This window comes from Fukomys damarensis, unplaced genomic scaffold (genome assembly GCF_012274545.1).
Source record: "Fukomys damarensis isolate Sample0158 unplaced genomic scaffold, DMR_v1.0_HiC HiC_scaffold_5, whole genome shotgun sequence".
Taxonomy (NCBI): Eukaryota; Metazoa; Chordata; class Mammalia; order Rodentia; family Bathyergidae; genus Fukomys; species Fukomys damarensis.
Window position 1 is genome coordinate 41,273,410 of NW_022900917.1, and position 19,406 is coordinate 41,292,815.

General features: G+C 44.2%; 2 protein-coding genes across 2 annotated transcripts in view; one reads left to right on the forward strand and one right to left on the reverse strand.

Annotated features, from left to right (window-relative positions):
• The window catches only part of Slco5a1 (solute carrier organic anion transporter family member 5A1), a 133,475-nt gene extending 117,720 nt beyond the window's left edge, over window positions 1-15,755 (forward strand). Inside the window, exons 5-9 of the mRNA XM_019205232.2 lie at window positions 2,588-2,796; window positions 4,722-4,963; window positions 6,667-6,731; window positions 9,434-9,927; window positions 9,995-15,755. Of these exons, the coding sequence (XP_019060777.2) occupies window positions 2,588-2,796; window positions 4,722-4,963; window positions 6,667-6,731; window positions 9,434-9,891 (974 nt within the window). The 3' untranslated portion in view covers window positions 9,892-9,927; window positions 9,995-15,755. The remainder of the gene's footprint in view (window positions 1-2,587; window positions 2,797-4,721; window positions 4,964-6,666; window positions 6,732-9,433; window positions 9,928-9,994) is intronic.
• A 232-nt stretch (window positions 15,756-15,987) lies between these two features.
• The window catches only part of Sulf1 (sulfatase 1), a 175,174-nt gene continuing 171,755 nt past the window's right edge, over window positions 15,988-19,406 (reverse strand). Inside the window, exon 21 of the mRNA XM_033760609.1 lies at window positions 15,988-16,081. Within this exon, the coding sequence (XP_033616500.1) occupies window positions 16,066-16,081 (16 nt within the window). The 3' untranslated portion in view covers window positions 15,988-16,065. The remainder of the gene's footprint in view (window positions 16,082-19,406) is intronic.

Genomic DNA, 19,406 nt, shown 5'->3' on the forward strand with positions numbered 1-19,406 from the left:
TTTTTTTTTTTTTTTTTTTTTTTTTTTTTTTTTTTTTTTTTTTTGGTATGGGGGATCCAACTCAGGATCTTACACTTGTGGGGCAGGCGGCAGAAACTCCGAGCTAAATCCCCAGCCCTTGTCATATCTTTTAATACAGAGAAACTTAAGGGAAGGCAGAAAGGAAGGTGAAGAACTAATTACTTCTTCACTTATAGAGACCAGGAGAAATCCAAGTGATTTTTAGGTCTTGGTGTAGGGTGATGGGGCACAGTTGTGGGTTCATGGTGTTTTTTTTGTGGGTAACTGTGCTCTTACATACCTAGCTGTAATGGCCTGATGGCAGAAATACTTTCAAATATGTATATTAAACAACATTTTTATAATTAAATATCAGTTTCAATAAACATTGATACTTCATTGATTGCTATCTTTTCTCTTAGTCTCTCTTTTCTTTTTTCATCTGCCCAAGGCTGGTTTTCTTTAGGCTTCAGTGATTGAGAACACATTACACCTCTCATAGTTTCCTGTTTTTTAAAATTAACAAGTTTCATAGCTAATCAGAGATCCCTTTTATCTCTCCAGCTCTGTAATTCTACAATTTTTGTAGTAAGATATTATTTGTGACTCTCAGGCTAGCTAGCAGTTTAGACCATGCATTTACAAAGTGTTTGCCTTGCTTGACATCAATCTCACACTGATGTATGAGTTACCAAAAACATGTTATTTGGAAGGCTACCGTGCCTTCCATTTGTTATATGACGGTACCTGGCCTCTTGCACTAAGGCGAGTGCTGTGTACAGTAAGTAGCCTTTGTGTAGTTGTTGTTCCCATCATGGATTCATTTCTGCCTGATAGGAGATTGCTTACTCTTATTCAGGTTTAAACATTTGCACACTTATCAGCTTCTAATTTGTTTTCTGGAAAATGGATGATGAGCAAAGAAGACATTCTTGTAAAAAAGATTTCTTCTTAACTATGTCAGCAGCTTTCTCTTTTGTTCCACGACCGCCTTTTCCGCTAGCGACTTTTCATGAATGCCTACTTCCTTTCATTGCTATTTGTATTTGTTGCCTGAATTAATTTTCTTCAAACTTTTCCTATAGTTATCATTTCTTTGTACCAGACACCATGACCTCTTGAGAAAAGCACACATAATCAAGGGTGCCCATGGTTCCTGAATTCAGGAAAGCTATTCCTTCAGTCAGTGTGATTTGAGCGTCTGCTGATGTTTTCCTTGGGTTCCTTTCCTCAACTGGACCCGCTCTGAAAGAACAGACACTCGGAATCTGTTGCTGTTGTAAAGCAACGCTTTGTAGGTGAACACGTGGCTGGGGTGACCTGTGCCACTGCTTAGTGATAGTAACATAATCATTGAAGATCAACCCTGGTGCATTAACAGACGTTCCAAAATAGTTGTTGAGTGGATGGATTGTTAATGGATGGATTAATGAAGGATCTGCTTTTAGCTTTAGGTAGTATTGTCTCCGTAATGCATAAAAGTGGTGGCACAACTGGGCATGGTGGCACACATCTATAGTCCCAGAACTTGGGAGGCTGAGGCAGGAGGATTGCTGCAAGTTTGAGGCCAGTCTGGGCTACATAATGAGTTCAAGACCAGCCCAAACTACATGGTGAGACTGTCTAAAAAACAAATTGGTGATACAGTGACAAAACTGGGGATTTAGCTTAGTAGCTCCACAGCCTGCCTTGCAAACACAAGGACCTGAGTTTGAAAAAAAGAAAAGAAACAACAACAATGGAGCCGCGGTTATGAATATCATGGAGTGACTTCCATTCTTCTGTGGGTCCCCCCAGGTGCCTGCTGGCCCCTGCTCTTCACTGCCATTTCATACTTTTCTCCTCAATCCTGTCTCCTTCCTTACCTTTCTTCCTTTTTCTAATTGTCGGCTGAGTTGATTTTCTTTCATAATTTTCCATATTGTACCATTTCTTGGTGTCAGGCACCTCATAGCAAAACAAAATCCACCACATTTGATTGTGAATCCTTATCCCATTCTTATGTGCTCACAATGATGCTATTAATTTGGTACCGACAAGTATTTTCTATATTTTACACTTAAAGAGATGGATAATGTTTGAAGTGAAGGCTGTATTAATTATCCTGATTCAGTCATTTCACAATGTGTATATATGTATGGAAGTATCATGTTATACCTCATATTTGTAAATTATGTGTTAATTAAGTATACTAGGGTTAGGTGTATAGCTCAGTATGATGCATGATTAGTATGTGGGAGGTGCTGGGTTCAGTCCTGTCAGCAAAAATAAATAAAATCAAGCAAAATAAAACAAATTGTGGCTCAGATTTGCTAAGACACAGAGCCAAGCACTCATATTTTAAAGAGGAGAGGGAGGAGTTATATGGGTTTAGAGTTGCTGAACCCAGATGGAAGACTAGGCCCATAGTGTTAAAGTAGAGGGTAAAATTTGGGTGGGCCAGAGAATTTGATAAAAAGTATTGAATCTGAAACAGCTTCCTTTATGTTTTGGTGTAAAGCCAAAAATAACTGGAGGTGGCTACTTTCTGGTACATAGCTTGAGTTCTCTAAAATGGACACATCACTCTGGAGAATATTCCTCTTAGCTTCATTTTTAATGTATACTGCTCACAACTTTTTTCTTTTCTCTCTCAGACCTTCTCTGACCATGCCCCACAGGAATCTGACAGGAAGCTGCAATGTGAACTGCGGTTGTAAAATACACGAATATGAGCCTGTGTGCGGGTCTGATGGGATCACGTACTTCAACCCTTGTCTGGCTGGCTGTTTTAACAGTGGCAATCTTAGCACGGGGGTGAGTATACTTCCTAAATTCCTCTTCTGTTGTTAATCCAATATCCTGTGGCAAGGATGTGAGTGAATTCATAGGCAACCACAATGATTTCATCCCCCTTTTCAGGGCATCCCACCTAACCTACCCAGTACCTCTGACAGACACCCAATGCAAAGACAGTTATACAGCACTATCATTTTTTACCAGGGCTGACAAAAAGTGATGCACGTGTGGAGATTTGGTTCCATTTCAGCCCTGTCCTATTGTATGTATCGAGCCAACTCAGTGAAACTTGAGAAGGCTGTGCTCTGGCTTTTCCATTTGATCCTCTGACAGGGCCCTTGTAATGGATTTGAAGGTCAAGGTGGCCACAGTTGGTGCTGATGGAAGAGACTAGGAGAGCACCGCCCCTGGTCCAAGTCTGGAAAGATCAGCAGTGGCCATTTTTTCATAAACGGGCAGTTCACTTCAACCTTTATTTAAAACTTTCAGAGTAAGGATATTTCTGTCAATTCAAGAATAGGCTATTTTGAGAATTCCCTTCCCTGTGAAATATAAATAGGCTGTGATAATGTGGAAGAGGTTTGCATATCCTACTCCATTCTCTGTTGAGCCTGGTTTAATTTTTGCATAAGAATAGATTGTAGGTGGTTGCTTTAATTAAAAGGTTAATATGCATCTGCTTGCCTGTGAGACCACTGAGTGAATGTTTTAGGTATTTTAGAGATGCAGTGTTTCATTCTGAGATTGAAACTAGAGTGATAATTTGAGAATTCCTGTTGCTAATTTCCGGCACATAATTGGTGAGCTTCTGTGTGTGTGAGACTGTCCTGGCTCAGGGTGAGAGAGTTCTTCCTGGAGGTCGGCCTAGTCCTCGGGGGCATAGTGCTTGTTCTTTGAACCCCAACAGAGATGGTGAAATGGGCCCAGCCTCACACCTGTTCATCCTGCTGCTCTCAGTGGGCCTCAGCTCAGCCGGTTTCCCTTCAGTGATAAGCAGCGGTCTAGGCTGCATCAGCATTGTGGAGGTGATGCCAAAGAAAGTTTCATTTTCCACTTTTGTATTTGTTTTCGGTGGGAATTTTGGTAGTTAACTGCAAGGATTGGATGTCTTTTGCTCTTCTGTATTTTTGGTCCCTTCGGACAATTCTTGGTTGTAGCAGTAGTGAGTCACAGATATTTTGTTGGAAAAAGTGAAGAAGGGGTTTAGGGCTCAGCAGTGTTTCCAGACAGCTGCCCTGAATAGAGTTCAGGAGTAGCTCAGGGCAGCAGCCACCCTCAAATTATATTCGAGGGGCGGTGTCGTTACGTATCTGTGGGCAGAGGCCTCCAGGTAATAAAAAAGGCTTTGAAGCTGGAGCAGTCTGTGGTGCTGAGGCCATCATGCTTGCATTCTGATTTATTTACTAGACATGAACTTTAGGGCCGAGCAGTGTGGTACTAGTTGCTCTGGAGAGTAGGACTGAGTCAAGTACTTGGAGAGCAGAGTTGTGCAAAAGTACTGGGGCAAACACAGACAAAGCTCAGCGTGGAGTTCTTGTTGCCGAGGATGGAATTGGCGAGCCCAAGAGTTCTCTGGTGATCAAGGCATAATACACTTATGACTCAACAAGCATGCGGTAGGAGAATATCGTAGAAATACTGAGTGCTCCTCATAGAAGTTTCAGTTTAGACTTTTGACCAGCAGAGTCTGGTAACACGGTACGTACACTGAGCCCTTCGTGTCATTAGTGAGGGCCATGTTTTCGGTGAAGTTTTTGCATTTTAAAAAATACCCGTTATGAACCACCTGCCTCGCAAGCACAAGGTCCTGAGTTCGAGCCCCTGTACCAAAACCCAAAACAGAACAAACAAAAAGCACAGTTATTTTAGAGCGTGTTTACTTTCTCTTACTATTTCTGCGTCACGTTTTGCTTTCGATTGTCTGTCCTCACTCTGCCACTTAGATTCGGAATTATACCGAATGCACCTGCGTCCAGAGCCGACAAGTGATCACGCCGCCCACCGTGGGACAGCGCAGCCAGCTCCGCGTGGTCATAGTCAAAACGTATCTCAACGAGAACGGCTACGCCGTGTCGGGGAAGTGCAAACGGGCCTGCAATACGCTCATCCCCTTCTTAGTGTTTCTGTTCATAGTCACCTTCATCACCGCGTGCGCCCAGCCGTCAGCCATCATAGTCACACTCAGGTGAGATCGGCAGGGGCTTCTGGCAGGTGGCGGTCCGAGCAGCGTCAGGAAGGGAAGGGACGACTGTAAATTTTTATGCCCTAGAATTTTCTTTGGTTGGGTTCTGGTCCTGTTGTTTAGGGAAGCATCATTTGGGCGCTTTCTGTTGCGTGCCCAACAAGGTCGGTCCTCAGGAGTGGAAAACCGTCTCTGTGTGAGCTCTGAGAAGCCGGAGCCCAGAGGAGGGCAGAAAGTAATTTGGCGAAGTTGCTAAATCACGCGCACCACAGAAGCCGCGATCCCCAGCCTCGCAGATCGTTAGCACCGAGCGCCCAGGATCCGTGACCACTTATGCTGGGCCTGTATTCCGTAATGCTGGCTTCATTTCACTGCGGTTTAAATCTTGGCGTTGGATCAAGGGAAGGGCAGAGTGGGAAATGTTATTTTTGCTACACACTCAGGCCGTGCTTGCTTTGCTGTATTGTATTATCCCGTGTGGTTTCTTCTTCATGGAAGGACACGGCAGCTCCTTTTGCCCTATTGGAGATGCCGGCACTGACACATTCGGATCACTGTGCTGGTGTTTGCAGTAAAGGTTTCGGGGGCAGTGGTGAAGCACCAGGTTCACACAGTGAGGCTGTGAGGAAGGGAGTCAGCCTTACTTCTCTCTGGCTCCTTGGAGCCTTGCAGCGATTGCGCCGGGCAGGAATCATGTGCTGAGGTGACGACTACGAGGCGTAGAACCGGGACATTGCTGTGAAACAGGAAGGATTCGGGGAAAACACAAGAGTATGGGTCTTCGGAAATTCTCCATTGTATACCTAGAGCTCTAGGATGAGGCACTTCATTATTTTGTTTGCCTTGGATGGGATGTTGTTACATTGCTCAGGCTGGCCTCAAATCCTGGCCTCAGTGATCCTCCCCCTCGGCCTCCCAGGTAGCTGGGGCCACAGGTACGCATGGCCGTGCCCCACTCATCACTTAAGAGGCCGTGGGAACCATTAATAATTTTACTTACTTAATGATCGAAGCTTTGCATTTTGGTTCTACAAGAGATGCTAAATGGGGGCCACCCATTTTATAGTGCTCAAACATAGCAATTGACTTCTAACCCCAAATCTCAGAAAATTAGGCCTCTAATCTCTGCTAATTGCGAAATCAATAGGTTCCAGGCTTCCTGCCATATGGGAATTACTTCAGGCATAAATTTTAGGAAAAGGAAAAAGTGCCATTTGGAGGAGCTCATTCTTTCTCTGACTTTTGACTTGATTTTTTTGGATCCATGCTTTGTTTTTGTTTTTACGTCTTCCTAACTGGAATTACGGGAGTGATTTCCATGGACACATCTACCATTCTGGAAAGTGCAAATAGAAAGAGGATGTGATTTTTAAGATAAAATATGAATTATTAAAACAGATTTTGAAGGCCCAACTAAAGCTGCTTATGCCTCTTTGGCCAAGAGCCTTTGACCTACCACTAATATTTACATAGAAGCAATTAGAATGAATTGAATTGGTTTTGGTGTCTTCGCCAAGGAGATCTCTGTTTTGGGATTTAGCTGTCCCCAACCTTGCTTGGCTGATGTTACTAGATTCTAGTGAGTTAAATATTATGGTACCGCATTTCTTTAGTCACAGGCTCTGTGTAAAGTGAGCTCGAGTTGGCATCTGTTTTCTTGGGGCTGCTGTGTAGTAAAAACCCGTCCTTCTTTCCCTGCACTGTAGGTCTGTGGAAGAGGAAGAGAGACCTTTTGCGCTGGGGATGCAGTTTGTCTTGCTGCGAACACTTGGTAGGTCCCTGAATTTCCAAGCATGCGGTTCCTCTTTTGCAGCTGTGCATTGTCCTTTAAAAATGGCAGTCAAATCATTTGTTACTAGGCATAGCTAGGAATTTACGGGTTTGGGGTGAGGGCACACTTCCTTATTTTCAGATTTGAGCTAAAAGCTGACAAGTTCCTTTGATGAAACAGAGAAACTAAATCGACTTTGGATTAGTTTCCTTTTGCCTGTGAGCATAAACTTGGGCAACATCCTAGAGATCTCTAGAGTTTTATACAGCAAGAAATACAAAATCAAGAAATTTGTAGTGGGTTTGTTATCCTGGCATTTTGGTAACTTTATGCCTTCTTAACATGAAAGTGAGAGACATGTAAAACTTTAAATTGTGAAACTTTCAGCTTCTGACTTCCTTATAGTATTTTTACTGGACTGAGCAAAGAGTACACTTGTCAAATTTTCTGAGGAAAACAACATTCTAAAAACAAAAAAGTGATAGAAGTACCCTGCAGGTTTTGCTCATGGCAAGAAAAGCTCATTAGGCTATGTGGCTGTGACTGGAATGCATGCAGAATGGTTTGTTCAAACACATATCACCCCCTGAAGGCTTGGGAAGATGGATGGGAAGTGGCCTGTTGCCTGGATCGATTTCACTGTATTGTTGGTTGACTTCCTAATCACCAAGCTTATTTTTTCTTTCTTAAGTGGCAGCTTGTTATTTTTTCAGCTGCTGTTTTTTCCCCAGTAATCAGTACTATTGTTCCTAGGACCCCCCAAAATAGTTTTGTTTGTTTGTTTGTTTGTTTTTGGTGCTGGGAATCAAACTTGGAACCTTGCACTTGTGAGGCAGGTGGTGGAACTGCTGAGCTAAATCCCCAGCCCACCAAAAAAAAAAAAAAGTTTTGAATCAATTTTAGTATTTGAAGGGTGAAACACTTTTAAATGTCATGGCCCTGCCCTTGGAAGCATTCTTCTTCTCTGGAATTCTCAGTTTGTCGCATCTGTGGTTGCTGGCTCAGTTCACAAATGAGCACTTTTCCAGTAAGCCCCAGAGGGACAGTGATTCTAGTTCTAATGGGTGCCTTGTCTTTCTGATACCGACAAGAAGGTACTGTTTTAAAATGTGTTAGTCAAAACAAATCCTGACATAAATACATAGTTAAAACTAGAAAGTGTTATTTTCAAAGAAAAAAATTGATTTCCCAAAGGGATGGGTGAATAAGGAGAAGAAAAAAGTAATTTGTTCTTGTTTGCACTGCCCCTCTTGGATGCCACAGTGTGGGTTACGTGGTTTTGACCTAGAGGGAAAAGTAAGGCAGCAGATGCCTCCTGCAGCACCAGGGATAAGGGAGGAGCGCACACCAACCATCTGCCACTTCATTTAACTTTATCTTGTGTGTTTTTTTTTTTTTTGTGAGACAGGGCGTCACTAGGTAGTTGAGATTGACCTGGAACTCATTATTGAGCCCTGGCTGGCCTTGAACTCACAGCGATCCTCCTGCCACAGCCTCTCCAGCCTCTCGAGGGCTGGGATTACAGGCGTGTGCCACCACGCCGGCCTCATTTAACTTTATCTTAATTTCTGTTGATTGGAAATTGGCTAACAAGCCAGTTTCATTTCCTCAACATTTCAAAGCAAAGGAATTTTTAGTACTTACATAGCTTTAAATTTTAATTGTAGCGATGGATCTCATTTTCACAAAATATAGCTTATTTAGGAATGCACCACAGATTTCTGGTCTGCTAACCTGCACATCCTCTCTCCCTCGTTCCCTCTCTTTTCTTCTTCCCTTGTACCCGTCACTCCTCCTGTACACCTTTGCTGAGCAGGCATGGGCTACCCTGATAGGTTCTTGGGCTGCGAACCCTAAAAGGCGTGGCCCTGCCGTGGGGGACCTCGTAAGATATCAAGTTGTCAAATGGATTTAAATAAATGCCATGTGATCGTTAACAGTGTGGAGGTGTACACAAAACATGACGGGGCCTGAGGGCTTCTGAGTGAGAGCACTGTCAAGGAGGGGCAGGATTTTGCAGGCGAGGCTGTGGACATGTTGGTGAGGGGAGAGGCCCGCGGTGAGGCCTACCTACCAGGCAGGCTTGCCTGTGGGATTAAAGAACTGTCCTTCGCACGGCCCAGACACCAAAGCTATGCTGTGCTGTAAGCTTCAAAGGTGAATTTTATGCCGTGGTGGCTTCCATACACAAGTGCCTTTGTGAACTCACCTTTAGATGTGGTGTCTGGCTAGTAGGGGGAGCCAGCACCAAACTCCACCTCTTCCTGCATCCAGGGACTGGGACTCAACCCACAAAAACTGGGTGTTACTGCCCTTGGACAGGCACTAAAGGGTTCCAGCATGGCTTCTTAAGTATTTAGTGACAAAATCTACTTTTACATTTACGGAGATTCTCTAACGGAGTTTTTGGCAGATAGACATTTTTTTCCAGCTTTATTCACATATATACAAACAACAGACGATTTTATGACCCTAAATGTCAGTAACATGTTCTGAGTTGCAAATTAGAAGATTTCAAGTATTTACTTCTTTGAATGTTCTTATAATAAATTGTGATGAAACGATATACTTTTTAAAAAATCAAGTGACACAAGAAGTCACTCCCATCAGTTGTTTTTTGAGCGCTCTCCTTTGCTAATCTAAAGTCTGTTTTCTCTTGTAAAATGTGCTGAATCTATTTCCCTCTCTCCCCGCCCGTCCAGCGTACATTCCGACGCCGATTTACTTCGGAGCGGTCATCGACACCACCTGCATGCTCTGGCAGCAGGACTGCGGGGTGCAGGGCTCTTGCTGGGAGTACAACGTGACATCATTTCGTTTCGTGTACTTTGGTTTGGCGGCCGGCCTCAAGTTTGTTGGCTTTATTTTTATTTTCCTGGCCTGGTACTCCATAAAACACAAGGAGGATGAAGCGCAGAGGCAGAGGGCCCGAGAGCTGCCCCTCAGCACGGTGAGCGAGCTCGTTCGCCAGCCCCGCGGGGCCCAGAGGTACGCCCGGACTACCTCGTGCCCGGCCTTCAGTACCCAGGGCGAGTTCCCCGAGGACACCGGCCTGCAGAGGGGCGTCACTTCTGCAGCGCAGACCTACGCGGGACCCTTCCCAGAAGCAATAAGCTCCTCCGCAGAGCCGGGGCCCGTTGAGAGCCCTGCCGCCCTGTAGCCGCCCCCCGAAGCTGGAAAACCACTTGTTTTGTTGGTTGTCCGTGGAGAGCCCTGCCGCCCTGTAGCCGCCCCCCGAAGCTGGAAAACCACTTGTTTTGTTGGTTGAGTTGAATACGGCGACTTGAGAAACACCTGTGCCTTCTTTTCTTTCTTTTTTAACCTCTACACACACAATCCTCAATCCAACAAAACTCAGTATACACAGCCACTATCGACTGAGGGCTGGATACCTCAACCGGACTGGAGCCTTTCCCTCTCCCCGGCAAGGAGGAGGTCGGGTAGATCTGTTACCACTTCTGCTATGTTAGTTTGCTGCCTATGCTGTGGTGTGGGGTAAGGCTGAGGTCCTTGGTTAACACAACCGCGGGAAGGGCAACGCGTGCGTGTCACTAACATACACTCCAAACCGAGGTGAGCTTCACCGCGACTTTGCATTTGCAAATCCGAGTTTTTAGATTTGAACACCTACTGTGAGCTCTGCTACAAAGCACAAATGAATTTGCCTCAACTATGCAATTTGATTGGAAAAATGTAAGTGCAGCATGTCACCTTTGCTTTCAGAGAATAAAGCGGATTTGTTTTTGAAAGGAGAAAGCTGGACGTTCCCTAAAGTACTGTTAAGAGCATTTTAAGCCATAGCAGAGTTATCAATCAGGTAGAATTTTTCAAATGCTTCAAAGGAACCATACGCATAGCATGATGAAAGGTATGGCCGCATCATTCCATAAGACCTTCTCTGTAAGTCTGTCTGCCTGTCCTAGAGGCTGCTGAATCATAGATCTGATAGCTGGAACGTAAACTTCAGCATTTCATCAGGGGGGCTTTAAAGCTAGTGTGCCAAGCAGTATGGCCAGAAACTGTAATTTGAAATATATAATATGGAAGCGGATGGCTTTCTCATCCAAGGAATTGCTGTCAAAATCCCCTTGCCTCGTAAGGGCCCACATAAAAGCGATGAAGAGTTCCAACTTTGACATTCAAAGTAGTTGAAAAAGGAATTTCAAAGGTAATATGGATTCCCACCACAGCATTTTATTTATAACTTTAAAGTACTGGGAATTCTGTATTCTCCCCCACCTCTTTCTCCCCCCTCTCTCTTCCTCTTCTTCCTGTTCCTCTTCTTTCTCCTTCTTCTCCTCTTCCTCCTCTGCCTTCTCCTCCTCCTCCTCCTCCTTTTTGGTACAAAAAATTGCTGTGGCTGTCCCTAAAAATGAAATAATGACATCAGGAAGGCTTTCCTTCGGATATGAAAATCACTTTGAATCCAGAAGGCAGACCTGCGAGCCAGATCCAGAGTAAGATCCTTAGTAGAGAATTATTTAAAATAACCCAGCTCATCACATTAAATCACATTTTATCAGAGATCCAATCATTTTATATACTATCCTTTTTGATTCCCTGTCTGTATCCTTCCTACAGCAATTCTGAGGTAGGATTTTTCTGTTCCTAAACGCCCTTTGGGTTCGTTATCTGCCATTCCTCACGGAATCTCCCAGCATATCACTTTGACGGAGTTACTGTGTGGGATGCTTTCTACCTGGTTCTTAAAGTAGATACCTTCTGCAGCACTAATAGACCAGCACAAGGTGACTCAAGGGTCCCAGAGCCAATGGAACTGTGGGCTGTTTCTGCCAAGGAGCCCATACTCATCTGTGTCTTAATTTGAGGCACTGTTTATACGTTCCTGTGGGACAGAAGTCATGACAAATTCTCCCACAATTGGGGCTTTTTGGCTTCCCTCCTCACTTGGTCACACAGATAAAATTTTGTGAATTTCCCAGTACAATGTTGTTTTCCTCTCTGCCTAGGAATGACCTTGATCAAGTGGTCCTCTTGGTTGTGGCCAGCTTGTGGGGAGAGTAATCACTGTCAGACTGACACATGTCTGTAAGGGGTGAAGCTCGTGGCTCAGGCGACAGGTGCGCTTGCCCTTGGCTCCTAGGCTGCACGCCCAGGGAGGCGAGCAGTCTTCCTTGGCTCTGATTGAAAGTGTGTTGGTAGCTGTCAAACTCTGGTCAGTGTGAGGACATTGAAGATTTTCAGGAAAAGTTGCTGATTAACCCAGTCTCTACTTGGGGATTCAGTGTTCCTCTTCACCCTCTCTGGATGACCTGGATCCTTTAGAAGGGAAAATATTCCTTAGTGCTGGAGCTAAAGCTATGTAGGCAGAGGAGGGGTGATCATTTCTTAAGTTTTTCTCTGATCATTAAAACATTTTGAGCCAGGGATTTAGCTTAGTGATGCCACTGCCTGCCTCACAAGCGCAAGGTCCTGAGTTCGATCCCCGGTACCCCCTCCCCCCAATTTTTTTTCATTGAGTGACTTTGGGGAAGGCTGGCAGTGCTTTTTGGTGCTATGATTGTTGAAGTCACCAGGGGAAATTAGAGAGATTCCCGCCTTTCTCTTGTGCAGTCACCCACCTAGCAGGCACTGACTGGGCACCGATCTACTGATTCCCACCTCTTGGGATGATTGGGTTAGAAACTGGCCTGCCATGTCCCCCATGGTATTCGTATTGTCCTTTCTCGTCCTTGTTAATAACAGGTGTGCCATTAATGTGCTGGTGATGTAGAATAAGTAGTAAAAGTTATGAAGGAATGAAGTTTTGGAATATGTACCAATTAGGAATTGCTCCCAAAATGCTTTGGGCTGCGGTAGTATCATTGGAATTACCTAACCAACTAAGTGACTATTTTGAGGATGATGGTATTTAATTGTGTATATAAGATCTTATATGTTTGCTTATAAATTGGCTATGATACTTTATAGTTATGGCTCCCGTAGACATTTTAATTGTCAGTGCATCTTGGCTTTAGATTCCTTGTTTTGGCAAAAGGTCATCTTGTTCCTCTTTCCATTCTGTAAATTAATGTATTATTTGGCTCTAATACACAAATATATTATTCTTGAGTCCAGCCTATTAATTTGGAAACTCAAAGGGTGTAGGGTAGGTGGTTGGAAGCACATTCTGTAGGTTGACTTGGTCCGTTCTAGTAAACAGTCCCGCTGGGCATGGCGGCTCCTGCCTGTAATCCCAGCCCCCTGGGAGGCTGAGGAAGGAGGATCACGAGATCTAGCCCAGTCTGGGCAAGTTAGCTACTCTGAGACTTGGTTGTAAAGTAGCCTGGAGGTGTAGCTCAGTACAAAGGCCTCAGGTTCAATGGGAGGGGGCAGGGAAAGGGGGGAGGGAGGAAGATCAAAAGTCATTCAGAATCACGGTGTCACCATGTTGGGAGTGGAGAGAAAGGAGGATCAGAGAGGAAATTAGCCATCCCTGCAGAGCATTTTGCAAGTATTTACTTCATATTATTCATTTGAATCCTCTTAACTTTTAATATGCTGGTGTTTTTTGTTTCCTTTTTTTGTTTTGGTGGTGCTGGAGATTAACCTGGGTACTTACATGTGCTAAATGTGTGTTCCATCACTTCACTGTACCCCAGTTTTATTTTCCCTTCCTTTTTTGTTCACTTCTCTTTCTCTGTCTCTATGTCTCCCTATCTCTGTCTGTCTCTCTCGTCTCCAGATTCGGACCTGAGCCTCAGAGAGGCAAAGTCACTTGTTTAGGATTGCACAGAGTGACGGCGTGGGGGGAGATGTGGGTTTCTCTGGCTTCATTTTCACTTCTTACATTAAATAATGCAGAAAGTGGTTTTTGGTTAACAGAGGCAAAGGGCAATTTTATAATAGTGAGGTTAATGCATTTCATTTTTTGATGCATTAGTTTCTGAAGACTAGAGATACTATTCTTTCCTTGTATAAATAGAGAAAACAAAGCTGTAGGAAACCCCTTTAGGAAGCATCAGCATTTAATGTTTAATTAGATTTTTATGGTAAATTTCATTTATTTAGCTAACTAATATTAAAAAGTGTCATAACATACCTCAAATATTTACTTATAGTTTATATTTAATATAGAACAAATCCAACTTTGGTGTTAATGTCAGCAAAGCTTCTGAAATGAAATGTATGGGACATGGTCGTTCAGATTTGTTGAATCTGAGCTTTGGGGATTTTAGGTCTTTTTCTCTTTCTTTCAGAAGGTTACTATTTCCCTTAGCTTTGGGGGCAGATAGGAGTTCCAAGATTCCCTGTCAAGACCTACAGTGAGCATACACAAGATCCACGGCGAGCCACTGGCCCTGGTTGCTGCCTTGCGGACTGGGACGGCAGGGTGCACGAGGGAGAGCAGCCCTCAGAGAAGGGACCCTGGCTGGGGGTTGGGGAGGTCATGTCCTCTGTGTGTTCCCCAGCCACCCAGAAGATTCCTCAGGCCACAATCCAGCTTGTGTTGTGTGGACCTGAAACACCGTAGGTGAAACAACGTGAATGCGGCTGTCGGGACACAGCGCACATTGAGCTTTCCGAGCAGCAGACAGATACCAAGACACTGTATTGATGCCACAGTGGCCTAGGCTGCAGCTCAGCTAGTGTTCTGATTGACGGACACTTAGGGAACCTCTGCACGCATGGTGTTTCCTCCTCCATCCTAAGGGAGCGTGTGGCTGGCAGGCAAAGTTCATTGCCGTGTGCACTTTATCTTTTCTGTCTCTTCTCTTTTCTTCATTTTCCAAGATGTTGCTGCTGTGTCTGTCCCAGACTTCAGGTTACACTGGAATCAGATCTCTCTGTGTGTAAAAAGGGTTCACTGTAAGCACGTCATTGCTACTCAGCCCTAGGGAGGGGTCCAAGGTGATGGAAACCCTCCTTAGCTGTTTGCTTTTGAAACATTAGAAAAATGCCGTGGTGCTAAAAGTATTCAATGATGCATGTTCACTACTGAATTCACAGTATTTCACTGATAAGGGGCTGCATGTGCTCAGCATTTTGGAGTTCTGGAAAAGTTCCCAGAAGACAAGCACCCATCACTCTTATTTCAGCAATACAGGAGTGTACGAGGGCATGCTTTTCTGTGAATAACTCGAGTGCTTTTGGTATTTAGTGTAGCAAGAAGGATCAGATGCTAAAAATAATTTCAGAGAGAGGTAGAACCATTTCAGATATGTTTTTCTGCAGAAAGTGTACACCCATATGGGGTGTTTCTGGCAGTGAGGTTTTAAAGGTATTGTCTTTTTCTGGTAGTCTATTATATAGGTTAGAATTTAAAGAGAAAATGTCACTGGAAACTAATTTCAATGATGTATTAAACCAAAGGGGTGAACAAAAGAAGCTTCAAGTTTATATGTAGAGTTGAAAAATAGAAATAATTGGTAAGATTTGGCATGGGGCATTTTTCTTAAAATAAATATACCTCTATAAAGCCCCAAATGTTAATGTTGCTGCATGAAGCTGGATGGCCAGCCCCTAACATTTTAGCTTAAGGAAATGGAATAAAGAAACTGGCATTGGAGTCTCCGTGGAGAGTGCGATCAGGATGCCTGTGTTTTTCTGTGTAGAGGTGCGCTTGTGACAAAGGGCTGTTTTGAGTTGTTACATAAAGGAGTTTGATTTTGTGATTTTAAGATGAATATTTATTCAGAGACCTGTTAGGGTTAATTTAAAAGATGTATGACTTCCTTGTGTTCAATGAAATTGATTGTCAATGTACCGATAAACCCTGGTTTACAATATCTCGAATACTTGATCATTGAATATTAAGGAAAAAAAGTTTAAAAAAATGAATAAAGTGTGTGGCATTGAAATTAGTTTGTCTCTGGATTTTTATTGTTTGGAGAGAAAAAGCAGTGCCTGTGTGATTTCCTACTTCTTGCTCAGTATTAATTCCTTACCTAATTGTTAACTTTGTCTTGAAGCAGAAGTTTCAGTGGTAAGCTGTTAGGGTTAGCGTTTTCAGAGCCTGTGGTAGGTAGCACATTCTAAACTGAGTCACCGAAAAAAGAATTTCAAGTTGTTCATTATTTATTAAAATTCAAGATGGACTTTCAGACTGCAGAACTGTGTGCCTTGCATATGTTTGTTAGGTTATGCTTGAATAACCTGATACCCACATCTCTGTGGCTTCCAAGCACACAGCCTGTTGTCATCCACAGTGCATGTCCGTTGGAGTTCGGTCCACAGTCTCCCAGGGACCCAGCAGCACTGTCTGGAGCCTCCGGAGCTGCTTTTGGTTGCTGGCGGGAGGAAAGGAAGAGCCAGGAAGTGGCTGAGGGCTGTTTCCTTTCTCAGCCTGGAAGTAGCTCCCATGTCATCAGCCTGCACTGGTGTCATGGTTTGCCTAACTGCCCGGCACCCTGAAAATAAAGGGGAACAAATGGTGTGTGGTTGATTGTGATGGGTTAAGGATGATTTCCAAAGGAGTCCAACTCATTATTCTAAAAGTTAGTAAATAAAGGGAAAATCTTCAGCACACACACAAACGCACCAGTGATTCCCAAAGGCCACAAATGAGTTAGTAGGTCAACAGTTGAGTTGAAAATCTCCTTCCCAAATCCATTGGGTGACAGGATAATTGTTGGTTGCTAAAATGGCCCAGATCCAGTGCTCTGAGACAGGAGCAAGAATTTGGGCTTAGACCCCACCCAGGGAGAAAATGTATGGATTTAAAACAAAGTATGTTATGCATTTATACATATATATGTATGTAAATATATGTATATAAGTACACATGCATGGCTATATATGTGCACATACACATCTCTGAGGTTCAGTATGGCTTCTTAATGCATGTATGCAATGTAATGATCAGATTAGAGTAATTGGCTTATCCATCGCCTTAAAAGCCTATCATTTTCTTTGTGTTGAGAACATCTCCTTTCTACTAGTTTTTCGAAACACATAATGAATTGTCTACAGTAGTCACCCTACTGTGCTGTAGAGCATTAGAAGTTATTCCTCCTGCTCAGCACTGTGAGGTTCTGGGTTCAACCCCCAGTGTGGACGGGGTGTGCGAAAGACCCAATAAAAGGAAATGATTCCTCCTCTCCAACTGCAGCCTGTTTCTGTTCCGTCCTCTCTCCATCACACCCTCAAAACCCTGGCCTCTTGTGACCACTATGCCCCTCTACTGTTATGAGATCACCTTTTTCTGTTTCCACACATAATGGAGAACATGTGGTACTTGTCTTTCTGTACCCGACTTATTTCACTTAGCGTAATGTCCTGCATTCCCTCCAAAGCACTGGATTTGGACATCTCTGCTGACAGCAGTATTTTCTAAACACACTGGCACCTCTTACTTTTGGGTGAGAGGTGGAAGGAGGTAAAAGAGACATGGAAATAACAGCATGACTGCTGCGGGGGAGTACAGAGGGGTTGTATTTAGAGACGGCCTTCAGCACATCACAGGCAGAAAGCAGGGCAGTGGATTTCTGGGTCTCGTTCCCTTATCCCATCCCACATGGAAAACAGAGGGTCAGAGTAACCCAAAGTACATGAGTGTGTGTGTGTTTGTGTGTGTGTGTGTGTGTGTGTGTGTGTGTCTGTGCTGAACTTCTGGAAAACCCTTGCATTCCCCAGCTTTCAGTATTCATCAAAGCAGCTGTTTACAAAAAGTAAATAGTAAGCCCTGGTCAGTCTCCTCAATTATGTGTACATAATTTAGGCAAAAGGATTTCTTATGAATTTAAGTTTTCTACCTTTTGGGGTATAGACAGAGTCCCCCCCCACTTTGGTTTTTTGAGACAGGGTCTCACTATGTAGTTGAGACTGACCTGGAAGTCACTGTGTAGCTCAGACTGGTCTCGAACTCACAGCGATCCTCCTGCCTCAGCCTCCCGAGTGCTGGAATTACAGGTGTGAGCCACCGCGCCTGGCTAGACAGACGTTTTGATTCAGGGTTTTGGAAACAGGCACGTTAGAATATGTTTCACGTTGAGAACTGAACGGTGAAGAAAGGTCATGGGCTGTGGTCATTATCTTCCTTGCTTTAGCGCCAGTCTCGGTTTTCAACCTGTGTTTTAAGAGCTGTTAAAAACCATCTAGTTTCTTTCTGCTTTTTAAAATTGCCAGCTGGATAGAGATGGCCTCTGTGGCTGCAGTGCATTGGAGCCAAAAAACATTTTTAATTTCACAAAGTCATTGGAAAGCAAGGAGATCAATATTCAGTGCTCACTTTCAATTTAAATGTCAAAATTTGACACAGTTCCAACTTGTAATATCAACATAAATCAGTAGGATTCTAAAACTGTTCTTTGGTCTGCCGGAATGGCTGGGGTCCTAGGCACTGCAGAAAGAGCCAGTCTGCCATGGATCAAGTTGTTCTAGATGTGTTCTTGTCAAAAGATCAGAGGAGCAAGGGTTCTTCAGAAATCAATGCAAATGGTCGCTTTCCGCGGCCGGCTGCTGGCTCCAAGAAAAGATGGATTTTAGTTTCATCAGAGTGCCACCTAGCGGTCACCGTATGTACACGCCGGGCTAACTTTCGGGCCTTGACGGGAAGGGCGACCTCAGCGTGGATACATATTAGGGTGGCAAGGGCCATGGCCTCTCTTCAGGTACTGAAACCTACCCAAGGTTGTGTTGGTTCCTCTTAAACTCTGCGTCCCTGACCTGTTGGGTTTGGGAGGTGGAGGGACGTGGGAGAAGAGGAATGGGGAGAGAATACAGATTCTAGTCCGCATAATGTGTGTGTGCACGCGCATGTGGGAGTGTATGTGCGTGTGCGCGTGTGCACGCGTGGGCAGGGGGTGAGGGTGTCAAAAATTCGGAAAGAAGGCAATGCATTTGCTCACTGCTTCCATATCCCAGCCAGGAGTGAGGCAACACGTAGCACAAAAGACCTCAACATGCGCAGGTCCCTTAGTCCCCCATACCCGTGATTCCCCATGCGAGGGGGCAGGGGCTCCCTAATATCAACAGTAGCCTGTTTCAGAAAGTCCTCACGCTCCTAAAGGCCGGGAAGACCCAAAGCCCTCCCCAGGCGCAGCCTCTGCAGAGGTTGCTCTGGGTCATAGAAGCCCATCAGAGTCAGAAAAGGGGGACACAGGTGGCGAGTGTGGCCAGTTTATTCCATTGGCCTGGGACTTGGTTTTCTTACTTGGCAAAGAGTGTAAAATGGGAGCGAGATTATGTCCAGGGTAGCAGAGTCCAGGACAGCTTACATGAAAAGGTAAAATTTGAAACAGTTGAAGGGTGGATGGGACTTCTGTGGGCTGAGATAAACAGGAGAGGAGGCAATGACAGGAAAGGTGGTGGGAACAGTGCATGGGCCAGAGATCCCAGCAGGAGGACCTGGGCCTTGGCAGTGAGTGCGGGAAGTACTGGGAGTTGGCAGAGGTCAGAGCTGGGGACCAGAGTGTATGGAGGTTTTGATTACCCTGGAAATCTTAATTATTGACCAAAGATCTATTAAAATCAATTTTGGAAGTATCAGAATTGAGTTGTAGCTGGCTGTGTCAAGGATTCTGAGCCACAGATGCTCTTGTTCAATGGAAAAATGCACTGGTATCTTCCCTGGCACATTTTGAGAAAAAGAAAACACTTTTGTTGTGTATTTGTCAGTCCAGGTCCAAATCTCTTGCTTTACAGTTTATTTTGTTAAACTCTATAAAGTTGTTTTAGAGAGGCTTCCTAAGCTCACAGAGTTTTAAAAAAAATAGCTTTGAGGTGCGCAGTTTT